The sequence below is a fragment of the Scyliorhinus canicula genome, chromosome 13 (assembly GCF_902713615.1).
Source record: "Scyliorhinus canicula chromosome 13, sScyCan1.1, whole genome shotgun sequence".
Taxonomy (NCBI): domain Eukaryota; kingdom Metazoa; phylum Chordata; class Chondrichthyes; order Carcharhiniformes; family Scyliorhinidae; genus Scyliorhinus; species Scyliorhinus canicula.
The window spans coordinates 123,895,304-123,914,637 of record NC_052158.1 but is presented as its reverse complement, the minus strand read 5'-3'; the positions used below and the strand labels follow the sequence as shown (position 1 = coordinate 123,914,637).

Here is a 19,334-nt window from a genome sequence, read left to right as displayed (position 1 = left end):
TTTAAAATAAATTTAAAACCCCCATCGTGGATATCCGCGGCTCGGTTACAACGCGGGTGGGGGTCTTGGACCCCAACACCCGCGTTATAAAGGGGGACTACTGTATCCACGTTTTGGGAAAGATGTTGAGGTTCTTTATGAAGAAATATATCAGGGTTGAGAAATTTTATGTGGAGGTTCAAAAAAAAGTTACGATTGCTCTGCATAGAGCAGAGATGGTTGAGAGGAGATACAGTAGAAGCATTCAAAATTTTGAAGAATGGTGATAGAATAGATGAAGAAATGTTTCCATGATGGTATTATATAATGCAAGCATCCTGTTTATTTTCCCTTTTTTTTTTGGGCAGTTATTATTTTTTATCTTTGGATTATTAATGGACATGTATCTTTAAGTCAAGCAGCAGAATTCAGAAGTTACCGGAGAGAATACTAGTTCCTGCTGGTTTGAACAGGAGGCTTCAGACTTGTTGGCTCAAGAGAGAGTTTCTTGATTAATAGGCGGATCAGGGGTTATTGAGACAAGGCAGGCGAATGGGGATGAGAAACATATCAACCATGATTGAATGGTGGAGCAGACTCAATGGGATATCGGCCTAATTCTGCTCTTGTGGTCTTTGGGACACTGATTGGCTGGAGGCAACTAAATGGGCCCAAAAGGCTGTACCCTGCCCAGTAACGGGTGGTGATTGAAACCTATCCCAGTGATATGCTTTTCAGAGTCCCAAGGAGTTTCACTTTGACTCCTGGCAGCTTAGAGACAAGATCCTCTTTTTCCTCTGTTTCTTCAGAAAGGCTGTATTCCTGGGGCTGCAGAGAATCTGAATGAGTGAATCTATAGGTAAACCATTACCGACTCTCTTCTATTCTCTCCTTCTCCTCCTCCTCCTCCTCCTACTCCTTCTCCTCCCCCCCCCCCCTCCCCCGTTCTTTTTTCTCTCCTCCTCCCCACCCCCCAGAAAGGCTGTGCTATATTTATGACACTGGAATGAATCAACAATAGAACCACAAACTGAAAGCAAAGTTTAAACGGGAGTAAAGTGCTGTAAATGCCCATTTGAAATAAAAACTTTTTTTGGGGTTTATGGCCATGAAATACGGGGTCCGTTAACATTGAGGAAATTCTCCAATGTTGGATTATGTGTCTGCATTTCTGGCAATGTTCTCAGGAGCCTGTTGGGTAGCCCAGGAGCATTTAAAGGTTTCTGGAGCCAGAATGAAAGAAACTGAGCGGATAAAAAAGCTAGGTCCCGAAACCTCCAGATTGGGGATGAGGTATTAGTATTACTGCTGTTGCAGGGTGAACCTCTGAAATTCAGTGGTCCCGTTAAGGTGGGTAGGAGAGTGAGCAAGGTAACTTACTTAATCAGTACTAGAGACCGTTAGAAGAAGGACTGATTGTGCCATATGGACATGTTAAACAGATAGTAGGGAGGAGGCTGGAAGGGGACAAGTGTCAGGTGGTACAAGTAATGGAAGAAGACAGTAATGGGAAGAATGAGGTAGAGAAGAGGGAGATGGTACACAGAATGACCCTCGGATAGTACGACTAACAAATACAGACATTTTAGGACAATTAGAGGTCCAGTTTTCGAAGAAGAATAACGGAAAGATCTAATGAAGACACTGGGGAAAATAGCAACAGATTTGTAGTGATACCGCAAGGTGAACTTGCTCTCTAGTCATGCTGTAGACACGGGAGGCAGTGGTGCAGCGGTATTGTCACTAGACTAGTAATTCAGAGATCCAGGGATCCAGAGTAATGCTCTGGGGTCCTGGGTTGGAATTCCACCATGGCAGATGGTGAAATTTGAATTCAATAAAAAAAATCTGGAATTAAAAATCTAATAATGAATGAAACCATTGTCCCATTGTCGATTGTCATAAAAAATCCATCTGGTTCACTAATGTCCTTCAGGGGATGAAATGTGCCATCCTTACCTGGTCTGGCCTACATGTGACTCCAGACCCACACAGCAATATGCTGGATGCTTTATTGCACCCCCCACCCCATTGAAATTACTTAGGAAGCCACTCAGTTCAAGGGCAATTGGGGATGGGCCAACAAATGCTGACCCAGCCAGCGACGGCCACATCACAAGAATTAATTTGAAAAAATCATAGGAAACTCCAAACCGATAAAGCATCACCGTACTGGCTGAATCCACAAAATCTGGCTCAGTGAGAGGCAGAGATCCACTATATGTTGGAAAATGACTTAATTGAGCCCAGTAGGAGCAATTGGAATGCGCCGGTATGTTGGTGCGCAAGTCTGATCGAATCACACGGTTCTGCATATGTTACTGTAAAATAAATGCCACCGATTACCGGAAAATGCAATCATCAAAACAGATTCATATCCACTTCCAAGATTGGAAGATTGCATTGATGGAAAATGCAATCGGCGCAACATCGAGGGCCGAAGGGCCCGTACTGCGCTGTAGTGTTCTATGTTCTATAGTGCCTCCTTCCTTTCAAAGATTGATCTGTTGAAAGTTTATTGGTAGGTCATATTAATTCCCAAGGCAAGGGAACTATCTGCTTTTGTAATGCCCTGGGGGTTATTTCAATGCAGGGTAATGCCGTTTGGACTAAAAAAATGCACCAGCGATATTTCAATGGCTTATGTCCTAAGTAGTGGTTGGACTGCCTAACTGTGTGGTCTATTTGGATGACGTGGTAGTTTATAGTGACACGTGGGAAGAACATATGGAGCAATTGAACTTGCTATTCAGACAATTTGAGTTGGCTAGGCTAGCAATTAATTTGGCCAAAAGTCAACTATTTAGGCCATGTGATGGGACAGGGGCAAATGACGCCAGAACGACCAAAGTAAGGACATTGTTAGACATCCCTGCTCCTAAACCCAAACGGGAAATTGAGGCTCCTTCCGATTCTATAGAAAATTCATATCGAACTTCTGTGCTATAGCGGCACCTTTAACTAGTGGTACCTTCTATAGTGGTACCTTCTTCAGTAGTATAGCAGCATCTTTAACCGTACTATAGCGGTACCTTTAACCAATGTGCTAGGGAAGCAAGTGAAAATGGTGTGATCCACAGATTGCCAAGAGGTGTTTGAGAAGCTGAGGGTTTCCTAATAAGCGAACCAGTGCTGGCCGCCTTGGACTTTTCCGAACCATTTTAAATTGCCACTGATGCCAGTGACCTGGGGTTACGGGCATTGCTACTACAAGACGATGAGGCGGCACTAGAGAGGCCAGTGGGGTGATTTTCGAGGAAAAACTAGTCCGTGCCAAAGAAAGTATTCCACATTGAGAAGGAAGCCTTAGCCTTGCGACTAGCCCTTCAGCACTTTAAAGTATATGTCTGACATGACAATCAACAAAGCTTAGTTTACACAGACCATAATCTATTTGCGTTTGTAGAGATTTTTAAAACCCAGAATGCAAGGTTATTCCATTGGGGTTTATTATTATAACAGTTTAATGTTAAAATTGTACACCTGCCTTGAAAGGATAATGTGATTGCGATGCTTTGTCAGCCATTTTAAGGGGTGACTAGTTAGCAATGTAGAGACTGAGAAAGGAGCTTGCATATTAGGGATAGATTAAATGGATATGTGTTGTGATTTATGTCTTGCATACCTCTTAATGAAATGCCCATGCCCTGAAGTTTCATCCTTTTAGGGAGGGAGGTGTGTAAGGGTCCTTCCTGTTAATTCCCCCAATTCCTCTACTTTTATTTTGTCACTATTATTCTTTATGAATGATTCATAGACATGTACCTTTAATTCAAGCAGCAGAATTCAGAAGTTACCGGAAAGAATACTAGTTCCTGCTGGTTTGAACAGTTGGCTTCAGACCCGTTGGCACCTGAGATAGAATTGGGGTGGGACTCTGATTGATTGATTGGTTGGTGGCCACTGGCTGGGCCCAAAAGGCCTTATTCTGCCCGGTAACAAGTGGTGGTTGGATCCTATCCCAGTGGAATGCTTTTCAGAGACCCATGGAGTTTTAGTTTGATTCCTGGCAGCTTAAGAGACGAGATCCTACTCTCTTCCCTTCCCGTTTCTCCAGAAAGGCTGTATTCCTGCGGGTGCAGAGAATCTGAATGAGTGACTATACAGGAAAATCATTATGGGTTGCTGACAAAGGCAAGACCTCTTGCTCTCGAGCTATATTGCTCGCGTGCACGCTCTAGAGACTGAAATGAACCTACAATTAAACCACAAACTGAAAGCAGGTTTAAACAGGAGTAAAGTGCTGAAAACACCAATCTGAAACAACGACTTGTTCTCTTTTGCTGTTTTTAAAAAATAAATGTGTTTACATTTGTAAACCTGGTGACTGTAGTTATTGGGCAGCCAAGGGCTAAAGGCTTCAGGTATTTTTAAAGAATTATTAGTTAATTCACTTGTGTTGTGACTCTGGAACATGTGGGGCTGGAATTGACTGCACACTAACCCAAGGTGTCGTAACAGTACCAGCGGATCCAGATTTAAAACAATGAACAAAAGATCCAGAGAAAGGTGAAAAAGTATTTACATGGTGAGTTACGACCTGGAATGCCACTACTTGAAACAATGAGGGAAGTAGTTACAGATCAACCTTTAGAAGGGAATTGCATATAAACTTGGGAAAGAAGAATTTTCAGAGCTATGGAGGTAAGCATAGGCATGTGGGAGCCATGGATTACTCTTTAGCTGAGTCAGTACTGGTATGATGGGTTGAATTGCTGTCTTCTGTGGTGTTTCATTGTGTGATCCAAAGAAGGTTTTGCTTTCATTACCCTTAAAATTAAAATTTTCCAATGTCACAGTTTTCATATTTGGTTTAAAGCATGGCTTTTGTTTTTGGAAAATAGTTTGAATGTAATGCTTTTTTTTGTTGTTGATTGCAGGAATATGTTATCTGGATTTAACACTTTTTTTTTTCCTCATCCAGCTGTGCACATGAAAATGCACACAAAGATTTTAAGAAAGCAACTGAAGCAGACAGCATTTGCTATAGTGCTGACACTGGTCAGTTGTTGGTTTTGGTAAGAACTGAAGACTTGTTTAGATTTGATTTTCCAAACTGATTTTTGCAATCATTTTAAGGCTTTTGTGAGCCCACACTACTGTGTGGAATCACAGTGTGGAAACAAAGATTCATGAGATTGATTCCAGGGGATAAAGGGCTTACATATGAGCTGGGAGTGGAATGGGCCTACATACTCAGGATTTTAGAAGGGGGAATGGTGGTCTAATTGAAATGTTTAAAGGGCTAGATAGGGTAGATGCTGTGAGGCTGTTAGCTGTGGCTGGAGAGTCTAGAACTAGGGGGTCATGCCTTCGGATAAGTGGGTTAGCCATTTAGGGCTCTGGTGAGAATGGTCTTAACCCAGAGGACCCTGAGTCTAGAATTTTCTACCACAGAAAGTTTTGGATGCTAATTAATGGAGTACACTCAAGACTGGAGACTAATTTTTATTTTGGATAAGGGAAACAAGGAATGTAGAAATAGGATGGAATGGAAGTGCAGACTTGAGTAGCTATAAGGGAATTCCGACTATTTACTTTTACTGAAGTATTCTAATCATGGAAATTTAAAAAATAGTTTTAATTTCAAATAAATGATAAATGGGCAAATGAGCGTGATATGCTTGTTATCTGAATGATTAGAAGGGCAACTCTTGTAGCTAAATGCACACTATTGTTTTCAGTGGCCGTGCCTGATTCGGAATATACTAATACGTTAAAAGTAACATTGTGGGTGGAGCATTGCTGGAATTTTTTTAAATTAAGTTTTGCTTTCTAAATTGTACAGATTATTATTTTTTTTTAAATCTAGTCTACTAAAGAGGCCACAGTGAAGAGAGTTAGCATTCTTAGTGATATGCACTTGCGTAGCATTCGTACAAAACTCATGCTTGTATCCAGGAATGAAGAGGCAACCAAACACTTGGAGGTAAGCAAACATATTGTCCCATCAAAGTTTAGTTTGAAAGACTTATGCGTGGCTTGTTAATCAATGGCTTTTCTTTTCTGAAGATAAAGGATGCCTAGTATATTCATTTAAAAATTGCTTTTTAAAGGAATGAATGAAATTGAAAATTAATATGACGCGTATAAAAGAGACAAAGGGCAACTTTTATTTTTAATAAACATGTGTTTGTGCCAGATTGAACACCAAAGAGGAGATTAGACTTGACTGTAATGGGCAAGTCCTAAGAGATGTAAATGATCAAAACATAATACAAAAAATTTAACACTCTTAATTTCTGCATCCTTTCTGATGATTATTTGTAGGGTCTTTGATTCTAGATGAAAAGTAGTTGAATGTTATTGAAGACCATTGACATTAAAGGAAGTATAGGAGACTTCAAGAATAGCCTTGAAGGAACTTTTCTGTGATTTGTAATGCATGAGGCACATGATTGTGAAGTGGAGGATATCTGGTAGACTTATTCAGAGACTTGCTGCTGTGGGATGGAGATAATTTGAAGAGCAGAAGCTTCACTTAGAAGCCATTTGCACAGTAGCATGCTGTCTAATTTTAAAATTCTTGGGGGAAACCTAACTGAACAATAGCACTTAATTAAATGTATAAAAATATAAATTCGGGATTGTATTTCACTGATTTGGTATTTTTATTTTTGAGGAATAACTAGCCCAAAAAATGCATGTTTTGTCTTTAAGAAACCGGACTTTCGCAGAGATTACTGGCAATATTAGCTTATGTTGTTAGAGAATAGATTAAGTAGACCAAAAATGTGCCTAATGATAGGAAATTGCAGTGTACTTCAGTATATCCTGCACAGAAGGGGTTATATTTAGACAGCCTATGATGCACAATCGCTGAATAAAATTGCACTCTGAGCAGCAGCAACAATTCCATTTCTTGATTAGAGTCAGAAATGTTGTACCTACAACATTTAAGATGAGAATAATCAGTAAAGCTGGGAACAGCAACTAATGGTAATTCTCTTGTCCATTTTGGAGATTTAAGATGTTTAACATTATTTTGCTTGTTCTGAAAAGCTATTTATATTCCGCTAGCAAGAGGTTAGGAGGAACCATCATTGGTATCCATAGGTGCTTCAAGCTGATTGGTGAGGTATTCTAGCTTCAGTTATCCAGTTTACTGGGGAACCGGTCCGATTGGGTGCCAGGTAGAGAAACAAATTGGATTCACATCTGCCTCTTGGGAGCTCTACTTTCTAAAATCTGCAGTATACGTTTATTGCTTTAAAAATATTCTAAATTGGTAGAATGAAGGCAGGATTTTTTAAGAATGGCAAATAAGAGAAATAATTCTGGCCTAAAAGGGAGTAGGATTCATTGAGGAAAACTCGAGAGACTATTTAATAAAAAATGACCACTCAAAATGTATTGTTCTTCTGATCAATTCTTAAATTTTATGCCCAGAAGTTCTTGAAGGGAGAATCCAGCTGAAGTTGCATGGTGTTTTTTTTCTGTGAAAAAGAGGGTGAAAATTATACATATAGCCTAAAGCAAAGTGCAGTTTTTCAAGAAACTAGATTGTAAATTTTGTGGAATATATCATGAAAGCCTGCAGTGAAACACCAGAAGCCATGGAATCCCAAAGAGCTTTGATTGTCCAAGCAGGTAGATTATTTTCTGTACCTTGTTTGTGATATGTTGATAAACAGAAGCTAATGGAATACTGACTTTCAGATATGGAGGACTAGAGTTCAAGGGGGTAGAAGTCACACTTCAGCCATGCAAACCTCTGATGTGTTACCGTTCCTTCGGGAAAATATTTCAACCTTGCTGGATGTTCAGTATAGATTAACTAGAATAATATTTGAATCCCAAGGTCTAAATTATGAGGAGAAATTACACAAACTGTGTTCCCTGAATTTAGAAGGTTAGAGGGAATTTGTTTTAAGTTTTCAGGATATTAAGGGGAATAGATAGTGAAGAAATCTATTTCTGCTGGAAGAGGGGCCTTGGACTGGGGGCATTGTCGAAGAGATTAGAGTCAGACCTTTCCAAAGTGAAATTCGGAAATCCTTCTATGCTGAAAAGTTGAGAGACGTTGGAACTCTGTTCCTCCCAGCAGTGTTTGTTTTTAAGAAAATATTTTATTGAGGCATTTATAATTTTAAAGTTTTCAACATCAAATGTCAACAAAAACACAATCGAACCAACAAATCTCTCGAGCACGAACCCCAGCCAACATGGCTTACACAAACAGTGTTACCTTCCCCATCTCCCATGCCCCCCACCCCCGCTGACAGCTTAATTTTTCTCAAAGAAGTCGATGAACGGCTTCCACCTCCGAGCAAACCCCTGCAACAAAGCCCTCCAGGCAAATTTAATTTTAGAAACTCCACCATGTTGCTAACCCATACCCCCGACTTTAGGAGTTCCGAGTACCTCCATCCTAGTAAGATTTGTCTCGGGCCACCAGGGAGGCAATGGCCAGGACATCGGTCTCTCTTGCCCCCTGGCCCCCAGGTCTTCAGACACACCAAAGATCGCCACCTCTGGACTCGGCACCACCCTCACTTGTACGACCACTGACATGACGTCAGCAAACCCTGCCAAAAAGCTCTCTGCCTCGGACACGCCCAAAATATATGGACATTCGCAGGACCCCCCGCACAATGCTCACACCTATCCTCCACCTCCTCAAAGAACCTGCTCATTTGGGCCACAGTCATGTGTGCCCTGTGGACCACCTTAAACTGGTACAGGCTGAGCCTGGCACACAACGAGGATGAATTAACTCTGCTCAGGGCCTCCTCCCATAACCAGGCCTCCAACTTCGCTCTCGCTCTCACTCTCTCTCTCTCTCTCGCGCTCTCTCCTCCTCCCCCCCCCCCCCCCCCCCCCCCCCCCCCCCCCCCCCCCCCCCCCCCCACCACCACCAAGCTCTTCTTCCCAATTGCTGTACCCCTAGTGGGGCCCCTTCAACAGTATGGATGCTCGATTATTGATTTTAAATTTGAAGTTGATGTACTTTTGCATTCTGAAGGCATGAAGAGATTTGGGCTAAAATGGATATATGCAGTTGGGTTGCAGATGGGCCATGATCTCATTGAATGGTGGGCGAAACATAAGACCATAAGACATAGGAGCAGAATTAGGCCACTCGGCTCATTGAGTCTGTTCCGCCATTCAATCATGGCTGCTATTTTCTCATCCCCATTCTCCTGCCATCTCCCCATAACCCTGATCCCCTTATTAATCAAGAACCTATCTATCTCTGCCTTAAAGGCACAATGATTTGGCCTCCACAGCCTTCTGCGGCAAAGGGTTCCACAGATTCACCACCCTCTGGCTGAAGAAATTCATCCTCATCTCTGTTTTAAAGGATCGCCACTTCAGTCTGAGATTGTGTCTTCAGGTTCTAGTTTTTCCTACAAATGGAAACATCCTCTCCACGTCCACTCTATCCAGGCCTCGCAGTATCCTGTAAGTTCCAATAAAATCCTCCCTCAACCTTCTAAACTCCAACGAGTACAGACCCAGAGTCCTCAACCGTTCCTTGTAAGACGCGCTCTTCATTCCAGGGATCATTCTAGTTAATCTCCTTTGGACCATTTCAAAGGCCAGCACATCCTTCTTTAGATATGGGGCCCAAACCTGCTCTCAATACTCCAAATGGGGTCTGACCAGAGCCTTATATAGCCTCAGAAGTGCATACGTGGTCTTGTATGCTAGCTTTCCAGACATGAATGCTAACATTGCATTTGCCTTCCTAACTGCCGACTGAACCTGCATGTTAACCTTAAGAGAACTGTAAACAAGGACTCCCAAGTCCCTTGTGCTTCTGATTTCTCCCCATTTAGAAAATAGCATCTCCGCATTTAGAAAATAGTCTGTGCCTCCATTTCTCCTTCTAAAGTGCATAACCTCACATTTTTCCCCATTGTATTCCATTTGCCACTTCTTTGCCCACTCTCCTCGCCTGTCCAAATCCTTCTGCAGCCTGCCTGCTTCCTCAATACTGCCTCTACAGCTCTTTGTATCATCTGCAAACTTAGCAACAGTGTCTTCAGTTCCTTCTTCCGGATCATTAATGTATATCCTAATCTTGGTCCTATATTCCTTTTAAAAAATTTTTAAAAATAAGAGTATCCAATATTATTTTTTCCAATTATGTGGCAATTTAGTATGGACAATACGCCTATCCTGCACATCTTTGGGTTGTGGTGGTGAAACCCATGCAGACGCGGGGAGAATGTTAAAACTCCACACGAACAGTGACCCAAGGCCGGGATTCGAATCCTGGTCCTCGGCCCTGTGGGCAGCAATGCTAACCACTGTGCCACCGTCCTGCCCCATGTCCTATATTCCTAATAACGCTGTTGTATACCAAATATTGATTCATTTGCAGCATTCCAAAAAAGACACATTTCTGATTCAGCTGTGAATAAATGATTACAGATTCAACATTAAGACAGATGGAAAAGTTTTTCAAGTGGCTTAATTGGGTTATTATCAAAATGTTTTCCCTAGTTCTAGTAAAGGTGTATATATGTGTGTAGTTGGCTGCAGAGGGAAAAAAACAAAAATCTATGCTGGTTCAAGTGCTTTGGAGATAGTGCAAAGAAGGTTTACCAGGACATTGCCTGGTCTGGAGAGTGGTAACTATGAGGAGAGGTTGAATAAACTCGGATTGTTTTAATTGGAAAGATGGAGGCTGAGGGGTGACCTGATTGAGATGTACAAAATTACCAGAGGTATAGACAAGAGTGAATAGTCTGAAGCTTTTTCCCAGGATGGAAGACTCAATTACACGGGGGCAGAGGTTCAAGGTGAGAGGGGGAATGTTTAGGGGAGATGTGTGAGAAAGTTTTTCAAGCAGAGGGTGGTAGGTGCCAGTGGAGGTGGTGGAGGCAGACACGATAGCAATGTTTACGATGTATCTTGATAGACACATCAACCGGCGGGGAATGGAGGGATATAGAACGTTTGGCCAACAACTAGTAGGTCTAAATAAGGAATGTGGATCGGCGCAGGCTTGGTGGGCCGAATGGCCTGTTCCTGTGCTGTAATGTTCTCTGGTCATATTAAAAAAATCTTCATATTAGTACAAATGGTAGTATGTCACCTAAGTAGATTGTCTTCATTTTGCAAACCAATTGATTCTATAATCTCTTTCCTGAAGAGTACTTGAACACTTCAGTTTGAGTACAAAGAATTGAATGCTAAAAATTGTGTACCTTGGATATTCAAGATGTTTTGAATTATTTAGTTCTGTTAAACAATTTATATCCCGCTATCAAGAGGATAGATAGTATTCTGAGAGACCATCACTGATGCTACATTAATAGCCAGAGGGTGCTTTACAGTTGATTAGTGCGGTGTTTCAGCTCCACTTATACACTTCACAACAAAGCTCAGATTAGGAATTTGAACTCGCATCCACCTCTTTCATGGCATTGCTATAAGGCATACAATGCTTCAATGTAAAATTAGGGATTCAGGATATTTAAGATTTTGCATTGTGTAAATTATGTTTCATTCTTGGAAATTTTAATTGCACTTGTCGGGAAATTTTAATTGAATATCGTAAGCCATGTTTCACGTTCAAAATCTTTTTAAAAACTTTAAATTCTCATTTTGTCTGCTCTGTCTGCAGCCTATTCATGGCCAACCCAAATGTCTGTTCTGCATCAGTTGAAATGATGTTTTCTCTTGTGGCTGAGTCCAGGACCAGCGGCACTGTTTTAAAATTAGTGATCGCCCTTCTCGGACAGAGATGAGGAGAATTTTCTGAGGGTTGTACAGCTTTGGAACTTGCCTCAACAGGCATTGGAAGCATGGTCACTGAATATTTTTAAGGTGGAGATAGATAGATTCTTGATGGGCAAGGGAATCAAAGGTTAGTGGCAGGTGGGAATGTGGAATTCGATGGGCCGAATGGCCTCCTTCTGCGCTTTAAATTTTATGGTCTATTCTATGGTCTATGGTCCATAAGAGGGCCGTTTAGGAGTCTGCTAACAGCGGGGAAGAAGCTGTTTTTGAATCTGTTCTCAGACTTTTGTATCTCCTGCCCGATGTAAGAAGTTGGAAGAGTGAGTAAGCCGAGTGGGAGGGGTATAATTAATTATGTTGCCTATTTTCCCACGGCAAGGGGAGGTATAGATAGAGTCAATGGATGGGAGGCGGTTCATGTCATGGACTGGGCGGTGTTCAAAACTCTCTGCAGTTTCTTACGGTCTTGGTTTGAGAAGTTGCCATACCAAGCTGTGATGCAGCCAGATAGGGTGCTTTCTGTGGTGCATCTGTAAAAGTTGGTAAGAGCCAATGTGGACATGCCGAATTTCCTTAGTTTCCTGAGGAAGTATAGGCACTTTTGTGCTTTGGTCATAGTTTTTTCGTGGGTGGAGCAGCTCAGATTGGTAATGTGCACACCTACAACCATCTCCACCTAGTTGATGCATACAGGGGTGTGTACGATACTACGCTTTCTGAAGTCAATGACCAGCTCTTTCGTTTTGTTGAGATTGAGGGAGCGATTGTTGTTGTTACACCACTCCACTAGGTTCTCTATCTCCCTTCTATATTCTGAATCTTTGTTGTTCGGGATCCGACCCACTACGGTCGTGTTGTCGGCAAACTTGCCATGCAGTCATGTGTGTATAGCGGGTATAATAAGGAGGTTAAGTATGCAGTCGTGCGGAGCCCCGGTATTGAGGACTATCGTGGAGGAGTTGTTTATCCTTACTGAATGTGGTCTATGGGTCAGAAAGTCGAGGATCCAGTTGCAGAGTGAGGAGCCAAGTCCTAGGTTTTGGAGCTTTGCTATGAACTTGGCTGGGATTATGGTGTTGAAGGCTCAGCTGTAGTCAATAAATAGGAGTCTGATGTTGGAGTTCTTGTTGTCAAGATGCTCCAGGGATGAATGTAGGGCCAGGGAGATGGTGTCTACTGCGGACCGGTTGCAGCAGTATGTGAATTGCCATTGATCTAGGCATTCTGGGAGTATGGAGAACCTCTCGAAGCACTTCATTACGATCAATGTCATGGCCACCGGATGATAGTCGTTGCGGCACGTTGCCTGGTTCTTCTTTGGCACCAGTATGATGGTGTTCATATGTATTGTTTGTATGAAATAATTAGCTCTTCTGATTTTTAACTACCAGAGTACCAAGCAGCTAGCAGCTGCATTCCAAGAGGAATTTACTGTCAGAGAGGATCTTATGGGTCTAGCAATCGGAACCCATGGTTCCAATATTCAGCAAGCAAGAAAAGTTTCTGGTGTCACAGCAATTGAACTTGATGAAGAAACTGGTACATTCAGGATTTATGGAGAGGTAAGCTCACAGGCACATTTTCTTTGGTTTTTTTTGATCACCTTGAGACTTAACAAAATGATGGGCATGAGAAAAAGCTTAACATTATTCCCCCAAAGAACTTTTAAAGAACGTGACCAATAACATTGATTTAAAAATCTGTTGCAGATGAATGAAATCCTGAAATTGAGTAACTTTTGATTAGGTTTGAGTGAAGAATACGTTTGTCTGTAACTGCTCTATATGCAGTTAAAACATTCTCTATTTCCACTTTCTCATCTTTCCATTACTCTTTCTCCATCCACATTAACGACTTGGACAAAGTGTTTTTAAGTTTTCATGGAAAAGCCAGATGATTGTGGACTTTCTCAAATCAAGATTTCTTTAGTAGCTCCAACACTTACAGCAATAACTTTGTACTTGGATGTGGACCCAACACTTCACCCATGAAGGATGTTTTCATGTGAGCGTAGATAATTAATGCCATTGTGGTTGTGTCAATGCTAAGAGTGGAAGCTTTTTCACTCTCCTCTCCCCCGGGCCATTCGTAGTACTTTGCAAGACTTTGCTTCACATATCATACATTTGCGAGATGAGCAAGAAAACCTTTTATTTAAATTGTCTGCATAATTGCAAGTCATAAAATGTCACCTTTTCCACACTTAATATTGTTTATGGCACAGAACGAGATTGCTTGGTTCCTGTGACTGCAAGTTTATTTCCTTCAAGTGACAATCTAATTTTGTTTTGAAATCATTGTTTTAGCTTCTATCATCCTTGTGGGTAGCTACCACTTGCGTTTAAAAAAAAAAGTCTTTCCTTGCATTCTCCCTGCACCTCTTGCTCAAAATCTTAAATCTATGTCCCCAGGTCTTTATATAAGCAGCTAATGTTTTTTTTCTTTTCTATCTTATCTAAGCCTTCTTGTACACCTCTATCAAATATTTCCATAATCTCCTTTGCTGCACGGAGAACAACCCAGCAGTTCCAACCTAACCTTGTGAATAAACCCCCCAAAATCCCTGGAATGATTCTGGTAAAACTATTCTGGATGTTCACATCTTTTTGAAAAGATTCTAATCATAACTGGACACACTACTCTAGTTGGGGCCTGATCAGAGCTTCATATAACTTCCATGCTTTTGTACTCGATGCCTTTATTTATGCAGCCCCAGATACCATTTGCTTTGCTAGTCATCCTCTCAATAGGTACTGCCACCTTCAAAGATCGATGCACTTGTACCCAGGTCCCCCTGTTCCCGCACACATTTAAGAATTATACTAGGCCTTCCCAAACTTGGAGGGGGTGGTGTTACAAGGCGATATTCTTGGATTGCAAGTTCTGCAGCAGCAATGGCAACTGTGGAGCTTCAATATGGCATAACTGCAAGGCCTCATTAAATCCACACTTTTTTTTAATGATTGGCTTAGCCTGATACGGTCTGATTCCTGCTGCTAGAAATCTACTGAAAAGGAAAGTTTTTTAAAATCTGAACATTATAAGTTTCACCCCTGCTCTCAGGTCTCCCCTCTCTCAAATGTGTGGTATTAGGGCAGCATGGTAGCATTGTGGATAGCACAATTGCTTCACAGCTCCAGGGTCCCAGGTTCGATTCCGGCTTGGGTCACTGTCTGTGCGGAGTCTGCACATCCTCCCCGTGTGTGCGTGGGTTTCCTCCGGGTGCTCCGGTTTCCTCCCACCGTCCAAAGCTGTGCAGATTAGGTGGATTGGCCATGATAAATTGCCCTTAGTGTCCAAAATTGCCCTTAGTGTTGGGTGAAGTTACTGGGTTATGGGGATAGGGTGGAAGTGTTGACCTTGGGTAGGGTGCTCTTTCCAGGAGCCGGTGCAGACTTGATGGGCCGAATGGCGGCCTCCTGCACTATAAATTCTATGATTCTAAATCTCTCCCAGCTCCCCACACTCAGGTCTTTGAGGGATCAAGGCATAACAAAGCCTTGAAATGGGCCCAAGTGTGGGGGGAAAAACTTGGGGAGCACTGAATTATGCCAGCAAGTACCCTCTGCCAATACATCGTTGAACGTTTCTCTGTATTAAATATATCCTGTTGCAGGCAATTCACATCATCACCCCTGCTTTCCTCTCCTCCAAGTTTGGTATCATTGGCAAATTTTGAAATTTTACTCTGATTTCCAAGGTCCAGGCATATATGTTATATCTGAGGACCCTTGGGAACACCACAGTCTAGCATTTTGCAGAGTGGAAAAACAGTTGCTGGGTTCAGTTATGCTTCAAGTCAAACATTCATGTAACTTGACCAAATACTTTTGACCCTAGCTCTATTTGTTACGAGTCCAAGTTTGTTCATATCATAGAATCCCTACAGTGCAGAGGATGCCATTCAGAGCACCCCATCCAGGTCTCGCTTCCCCGACCCGTACCCGTAACCCCGCCGCACATCTTTGGTCACTAAGGGGCAATTTAGCATGGCCAATCCACCTAATCTGCACATCTTTGGACTGTGGTAGGAAACCCATGCAGACACTGGGAGAACGTACAAACTCCACACAGACAAGGCAGGAATTGAACCCGGGTCCCTGACGCTGGTGAAAGAGGTTTACTAGGATGTATTTGTGGCAATGTCACTGGTACCGTTTGCATGTCAACTTTATCTTTGGAAAACTGTGGGACTATTACTTGAATCCTCTTGGGCATCATAAGGGAAGCAACTTTATTTCAGTGAGTGGCAGCAGTTAAGTTTTATCTTCTGGATGCTGGAGCCCAGAATGAAGCCAAGACATAAGCATGCTTGGTGATGATTTCTGCTACAGCCACAACCATAAAACTGTATTTTCTACTGTGTGCATTGTAACAACTGACTGACCTTTGGTAGCAACTCCTAGCCTTGTAACATACAGCACCCCAGAAACACAAGATCTAGTCAACACCATCACCTGCAAGTTCCCCTCTAAATTAGAACACCATTCTGACTTGATGATTATTGTTCCTTCATCATTGAAATCTTGGAATTCCCTACTTATCACAATCAGCATAAGGACAGCTTTTTGAAGATTCATGTTTTGTCAGTGTTATCACGTAGCATGTATTAAAAAATGATGCACCTAACGTGGACTGAGAGATTAACTAATAGTCTACTGTTACGGGAGCGGGGTTTTGAGAACCCCAAAATGCATCATGGAGTTCAACCAGCCTCTCCCTTTAATGCATTGTTGCTTTTGAAGCACACTCTTGGCCTCCAGGTGTGGCATTATAATTATGGACACGTGGGTTTTTAAACACAAAACAATGTTTATTCCATGAATTCAACAAACCTTTTTAAATAAACATTGGATCACTTACCACCCCTTACTTCAAAGATAACCCCGAAAATAATACAACACTAAATAATCCCTCAAAATGTTCCTTCAAACCTCCAAAAGACTTAACACCTTTAAACAGAAACATATCAGGTTAAAGACATTACTATTATGAGTTTAAATCACCCAAATGATTCAGAGATAATTTTTCCTGGCAGAGATCACCGCAGATCCAGCTCACTGCAAACACAGACACACCCAAGCTCTTTTCCTCAAAACTGAAACTAAAACTCCCAAAAAGCAGAAGTGAGCTCAGCTCAACTACCCCCACCCTCTGACATCACTTCAGTAATATGAGCCGCTACATTTCTTAAAGGTACATTGCTTAAACATCCATTTCTTAAAGGTACTCTCACATGACACTACGCTTTGTCATCTTTAGCTTATTGGATAAAATTAAATTGTACTGGGAAAACTAAAACCCACCACAAAAATTTACCAGAATTGTAACAAAGTTTATCCCCAAACTGGATGGTACTCTATTGGAAGTACATTCTATTACTGTTGAAAAGCACCTCTAATGTGCTGACTGTCATTGAAACCAATTGTGCCAGCATTGAGGGATAATAATTTGAAGAAAAATCCAGAATCAAGTTCTAACTATATGCATATCTTCTGACATTTATATTTAAGTCAGTCTTAATACAATACTAAAATTGCTGTGGTGATATGATGGATGAATCATGATAGGCTTCTTATTTTTGCAATATCAGTCATTCTTAAAAGATGATAATGGGGCTGTTGCATTAAGAAATAAAGCAGTAAAGTCTAAGTTTGACCGCAGCATAGGGCGAGAGGTGAAGCAGAAAAAAAGCACTATTTGCAATCTGTATTAATGACTTGGATGAAGGGACTGAATATATGGCAGCTAAATTTGCTAATGGTATAAGATCGGAAGGAAAGTAAGCGGTCGAGGGGACCTAGTCTAGAGAAAGATTTTGATAGGCTGAGAGAGTAGGTAAAAATTTGGCAGATGGAGCATTATGTGGGAAAATGTGAACCAATCCATTTTGGCAGGAAGAAGAGAGAAGCGGTATATTTTAATGGAAATAAACTTCAGGTGCATCAAGTTATTAGGAAGGCAAATGGAATGTTGTTTATAGCAAGGGTAAAGAGTATAAAGTAGGGAAGTATTGTAAGACCACATCTTGAGTACTGTGTGCAGACTTGATCTTATTACTTCGGATATAGTTAGATATATTTTATAGGGGCTGGTTTAGGACAGGGCTAAAGAGCTGGCTTTTAAAGCAGACCAAGGCAGGCCAGCAGCACGGTTCAATTCCCATACCAGCCTCCCTGAACAGGCGCTGGAATGTGGCGACTAGGGACCTTTCACAGTAACTTCATTTGAAGCCTACTTGTGACAATAAGCGACTTTCATTTCCTTTCATTTAGTTACATTAGAAGTAGTTCAAAAGCGGTCTGCGCGACTGATTTGTGGGATGAAGAGTTGCCTTCTAAGGTTAGAAACATAAAAATAGTAAGGTTGAGCAGGCTGGGCCTGCATCCATTAGTGTTTAAAAGAAGGAAAGGGGATCTTATTGAGACTTGTAAGATTCCAACGGGGCTCGACAGGGTGGATGCTGAGAGAATGTTTCCCCATACGTGGGAAGTCTAGAACTAGGGGACACCAATTTAAATTTTCCATTGAAGACTGATGTAAGGACGCATTTATTTTCTGAGATTTGTTCGTCTGTGGAATTCTCTTCTCCAGAGAGCAGTAGAGGCTGGGGCATTGAATATATTCAAGGTTGAGTTAGATAGATTTTTGATACCAAAGGGATCAAGGTTGTGGGGGGGGGGGGGTATTGCAGACAGAATTATTGAATGTAGAGCAGGTATGAGGGGCTGAATGGCCTGCACCTAATTCTATGGTTTTGTGTTCAGAAGTCCCCTTCAAAGTGTACACAATTTCAAACAGGCAATCTTGAAGACACTCCAAAAACTCTTGTTTTTAATGAATGTAAGTTTGGAACTTGGAACCTTAGAGATTGCTGGAAGAAAACTGAGCCAGGCCATTTTTTTAAAAGACTTTTACCCTTTCTGATCTAGATTAAACATGATCTATATTATTATTAACCTGGCTGGTGATGAACAGTATTGCCAGGTGAGCTGGTCACGTGTCTACCTTTCCTATAATTGACAGGTTATGGTCTGGAATTGACTCAAAACGAAACTAGTGAAACTTAAAAGGGAGCATAAGTCTAGGAATGGTGAGCATTATTTCCCCTTTAAAGTATTCAAAAGCTCTCTCAAACTGCCTGAAACAAGAGAAAAACACTGCTGACCCAATGCTTTCATATGGTTGAGTGCTGGAGGAAACTTTTACAGGAATTTGTTGACTCATTTAAAGTGTTGTCTTCCATTAAAAGGAAAAGAGCAACTTTAGGACAATTATAGAAAACCACCATCTCCCCAACTGGAGCAACACTGCGAGAAGTGAACCTCCGAAATATTGGCCTCTATAAGGGTAGAACAGAAGAACTTGAGTTGGATGATCAGCAATGTTGTTATAAATGGCAGAGCAGGCTCGAAGGGCCAAAAGGCCTCCTCCTGCTCCTATCTTTTATATAGAGTAGGCAATTCAGCCCCTCTAGCCTGCCCACCATTCAATATGATAATGGCTGATCTCATCTCAGTCTCGACTCCACTTGCCCGCCCGTTCGCCACAACTCTTCAATCCATTACAAATTTAAAACTTTCCATATTTTTATACTCCATTCCTTTAGCTACAAAGGCCAAAATTCCAATTGCCTTATTACCTGCTGTACTTGCATCATA

General features: G+C 41.6%; 1 protein-coding gene across 2 annotated transcripts in view; it reads left to right on the top strand.

The window, feature by feature from the left end:
• The window catches only part of fxr1 (fragile X mental retardation, autosomal homolog 1), a 130,957-nt gene that overhangs the window by 54,210 nt on the left and 57,413 nt on the right, over positions 1-19,334 (top strand). For both annotated transcript variants that reach the window (XM_038816877.1, XM_038816876.1), the window contains exons 6-8: positions 4,904-4,997; positions 5,792-5,908; positions 13,065-13,235. In XM_038816877.1, the coding sequence (XP_038672805.1) occupies positions 4,904-4,997; positions 5,792-5,908; positions 13,065-13,235 (382 nt within the window). The remainder of the gene's footprint in view (positions 1-4,903; positions 4,998-5,791; positions 5,909-13,064; positions 13,236-19,334) is intronic.